General features: G+C 36.4%; 1 protein-coding gene across 1 annotated transcript in view; it reads left to right on the forward strand.

The window, feature by feature from the left end:
- The window catches only part of LOC103781761 (protein diaphanous homolog 2-like), a gene marked incomplete at both ends in the record, with an annotated part of 130,801 nt that extends 128,535 nt beyond the window's left edge, over positions 1–2,266 (forward strand). Inside the window, one exon of the mRNA XM_008949481.1 lies at positions 2,171–2,266. Coding sequence (XP_008947729.1) covers positions 2,171–2,266 — 96 coding nt within the window. The remainder of the gene's footprint in view (positions 1–2,170) is intronic.
- Positions 2,267–3,943: the final 1,677 nt, after the last annotated feature.

A 3,943-nucleotide genomic window follows, 5' to 3' on the forward strand; every position in this document is an offset into this window, starting at 1 on the left:
GCAGGAACTGTAAGGAATGACTGCAATTTTTGTTGAATTTCATTTATTAATTTTAATGAAGGCTTACTGAAAATGCAATTCTTTGTCCAGTTCCCACTTAATCACCTGATGCCTTTGATTAAGATGCAGTGCTGAGATCAGACCTAGAATGACTTTTACTTTGAGGAGTTAAAAATCTCAACACCGTGTTCTACAGCTTCCTTAATTCATGTGTCTTTATATTGTATGTTTGATATTCCAAAAATAGAGGTTTTTTTAGCAGTTGCAGTAATTAGCAGGTAGAGTAGCACACTCAGCAAAAAAGAAGTGAAAGGCTGCATAAACATTTATGAAGTATTGAAGGATTTTTGTCTTCTCTAACAAGTCTTACTTTTAATGAAGATCAAATGATATTGTAATTTTTCTATGCATAAAATATTCTAACGTATAAAGTAATTCTCTGTATTACAGTGACATTCATTAAGTGCTTCAGATCAGCTTGATACATATTAGTTTGGACAAAATGTATTCACAGGCCTTTGATTTAGAAAATAAATTTAATACATAGCCCACAATAAATCAATGAATCAGCATGCGTGGGATAAGGAGCACAAAGACAAATAATTCTGCTCTATGCTTTAGACAGGTTTCTGGCCTTGTATATTTGAGTGTGAATCAAGAGAAGCTCATTTACTTACTTATTTTGCAGGAACTTCACTTTTTTTTAAGGGTTTTAGATGGAATGGCATTCAAACTACTATTTCAGAGTCTCTAACTGGTTACTACTCTTGCTCTGCTCCCTTTCATCTTACCCTGGACAGAACTTTTATGTATGTGTTGTATATTATACAAAATTATTAAATTACATTGATGTATAATTCAAATTTATCAAGGTCATTCATAATCATCATGTAGAAATATGAGCTAAAGTCCTGTTTTGGGATTGACACGCTCTTATATCAGATCCGGGTTTAGTCCAATAAATCTAAATGTAATAAAACAACCAGGGCAGAATACCTTTTGCATTAATAAGCTGCTTTTAAAGCTGGAAATTTGAGAGCTTGAATGTGCATTTAACCTCCTAAATTTTGTATGAGTCAGAAGTGTTTTACTGTAATGTAAATCTTTTGCGTGAAGTAATTATCTTCCTACTCTGTGATGGGACAATTTATATTAACTTGAAGTCTGAGAGATGTGAATATAATGTATGTCCACCTACCTACCGAGTCTAGTCTATATTTTAGTTTTGGGTTAGAACACAGACATGTGAACAGAAAACGAGGCATTCGTTAATAGTTCTGTAATACTGCAGTTCTTTGACCTCTGGTTCTCGTGCTGGTGAATGCTGCTATCATCTGCTATTAACAGACTGAAATGAAAAGGAAGTTAAAGACTGAAATAGGTAAAAAGGAAGTAATCTTTCTACCCAGATCTCCATAATGCACTATGAAGTCCAGCAATTTAAAGGCTACAGGTTAGCTTTGATATGAAAAAAACAAGAGAAAGAATTATCAGGGGTGGAGTTCAGCTTGTGTGTTATGCCGTCCACTTTGGCTGCATGAGTCTCCTCTCTTTGTTCTTTCCTTACCTTAAGCTTATCCATGTGCCATATACATATACAACATACACTGGTACATGTGTGTGTATATATGTTTATATATATGTTACATGTGCTGGTACATGGTGTATATATTGTCACACGTCATACAGATAAATTTATCTTTTCAGGGATTTACAGAATCATGAAAACAGGAGGAAACATATAAAATGTTTGTGGTACTACAACATTTAATTTTGGTCCATTTATTTTCACCAGCTTTTCCATGTGCATTGATTAAATCAAAAAGAAATAGCCCACTTCCACTTCAGGAAGGTCTTACAAGAGTTTAACAGTGAAACAGCAGTCATTCACCAGCAGCTGTCTGTCTGCATGCTGAAGATGTCATCAATAATGCACAAGATAACATCTCCAAGTTGAAAGAGCAGTAGGATTGGCATCAATTTTTGCTTAATAGAGCATCATACGCAAACTAGACAGTGATACCTGATGTCCTGACGGCATCCATTACACTAAAATGTGTACATATCTTATTTGGAAGTGTTACATAAACTTGAAAACAATTACACTTTTTTCTTTCTAAGGTCTGATTTCTGTTGCATTGAGATTAATGTTATTTTTCTCCTATCTCAGAGGGTGACGAGACAGGAGTGATGGATAGTCTGCTTGAGGCCTTGCAGTCAGGAGCAGCATTCAGAGATCGCAGGAAACGAGCACCAAGAGGACAAGGTAAGGTGCTTTCTAAAAACTTTTAAACGGAGTGGGCAGAAGTTTTGCAAAGATTTACCAACAGTTTTCACTGAAAAATGGCTGAGCAACTGTGAAAACTCAGCAGCCTCCTTGTGATCATGGATTTGTGATTTGATAGCTCTATCTTCAGCTAACTCTACGCTCTAATATATGACAAGGGTTCCCATAGTGTTTGAAATGGTATTTAAAACGTTGCTGCCCAAGTGTGTATGTCTTAATCTTTAAAACTTTAAGTAAATTAATTTATTCTAGGTGGTGCTGTGAAAAGGAATAGCTTCTTACACCAATAAGAGTGTGAGCATATAGCTGATAGTCTTTTTCAAGCAATGGTCTTAAATATGTTCTGGTTTGGATGGGAGTTATAATGTGTGTACTCATAAAAGCTGAATTATGATAAATTAGCTTTGCTTTCTTGAGGGAGACAGTAGTATAATACAAGACATAGTCATGTTTACTGATTTAGTTGGAGCAATTATTGGTTCTTAAAGTGTTGGTTTTGAGAAAATTTGAAGGAAGACAAAGCAAGTGTAGTGCTTCCTCTTTTCATATCTCCCCTGCTTATGATATGCCTGTTGCATATGGTTTGTGAACTGCGTTTACTCTGCATTTACTTCTCATCAAGGCTTAGGATAGTATACTGTATTTTTCAATTTTTCATTTAAAATGTGCTTATCGGTAAAAAATAGTCTTACAATTTTAAAGTTGAAAATTATAGTTATTTGGCATAAAATTAAAAGCTTATGATGGATACGTGCTGCTAAGTGTTTGGCAAAATGTAGTCATTTTATTTTGTAAACAAGCCATGTTTATATACCAAATCCTCAGTGAACTAGGGATAGATTCATGTTGGCTGATTATTTTTATTAGAGGAACAGAAGAGGAAAGGTTAATTCCACCACCCTCTTTCATCTACCTAGGGAACATGGGATATAACTCTTCTTAAGTTGCCATATGCCTGATCTTATGGAAAAAATAAAAATAAGTTACCTAATTTGTTCATACAAAGGTATGAATTATGCTGCAGTTCCAGTATCATTCTTAATTCAGGGCTTGTTTCTGCTCTCAGATCAGAACTGAAAGAACTCCTCGATCAAAGAGTGGTTTTTCCCCTATCTTGAGGAATATCAGTTTGAGAGATGGTCTCTCTGTGCTGTGGCTTGAGGAGAGATTTGTCACCCAGTGGTGACAAAGAAAAGCTTCCCAGGGACCAGAGGAGACACTGTAAAATCTGCTGCAGCTGAGAGAGCCAACGAGATGACCGAATGCAGGTCCCACACCAGCAACTCCCCTACAATGAGAGGGGGTAGTGCTCATTAAAAATCTCTTTTAATTCTCTTCTGTTTCGTATAGTCACTTTGACTGCTCTGTGTTCACTGCTAGCTCTAGATGGGGAGGTTGGACCTGGGAGGGATCATTTCATTTGGATAACAGAGCTCCAGTTACTACAGGACTACAACTACAACTGAAGGGTGTTGTTTCTCCCCTTCCATTAGCCTTTTTTACAGAGGTCACTGAGGTGCCCTGTAGCATACGTTTGTGCTTACAGGGACATATCCTTAAAATATTTAAAGAGTGGGAGACTGGCTGACTGGTTAAGAGGTGGAGATAGGAAGGGAATAGTGCTCTGTTAGTCTAGAATGGCAGCTCTACAGAAGG

This window comes from Merops nubicus, unplaced genomic scaffold, assembly GCF_000691845.1.
Source record: "Merops nubicus isolate BGI_N331 unplaced genomic scaffold, ASM69184v1 scaffold7871, whole genome shotgun sequence".
In the NCBI taxonomy this organism is placed as follows: domain Eukaryota; kingdom Metazoa; phylum Chordata; class Aves; order Coraciiformes; family Meropidae; genus Merops; species Merops nubicus.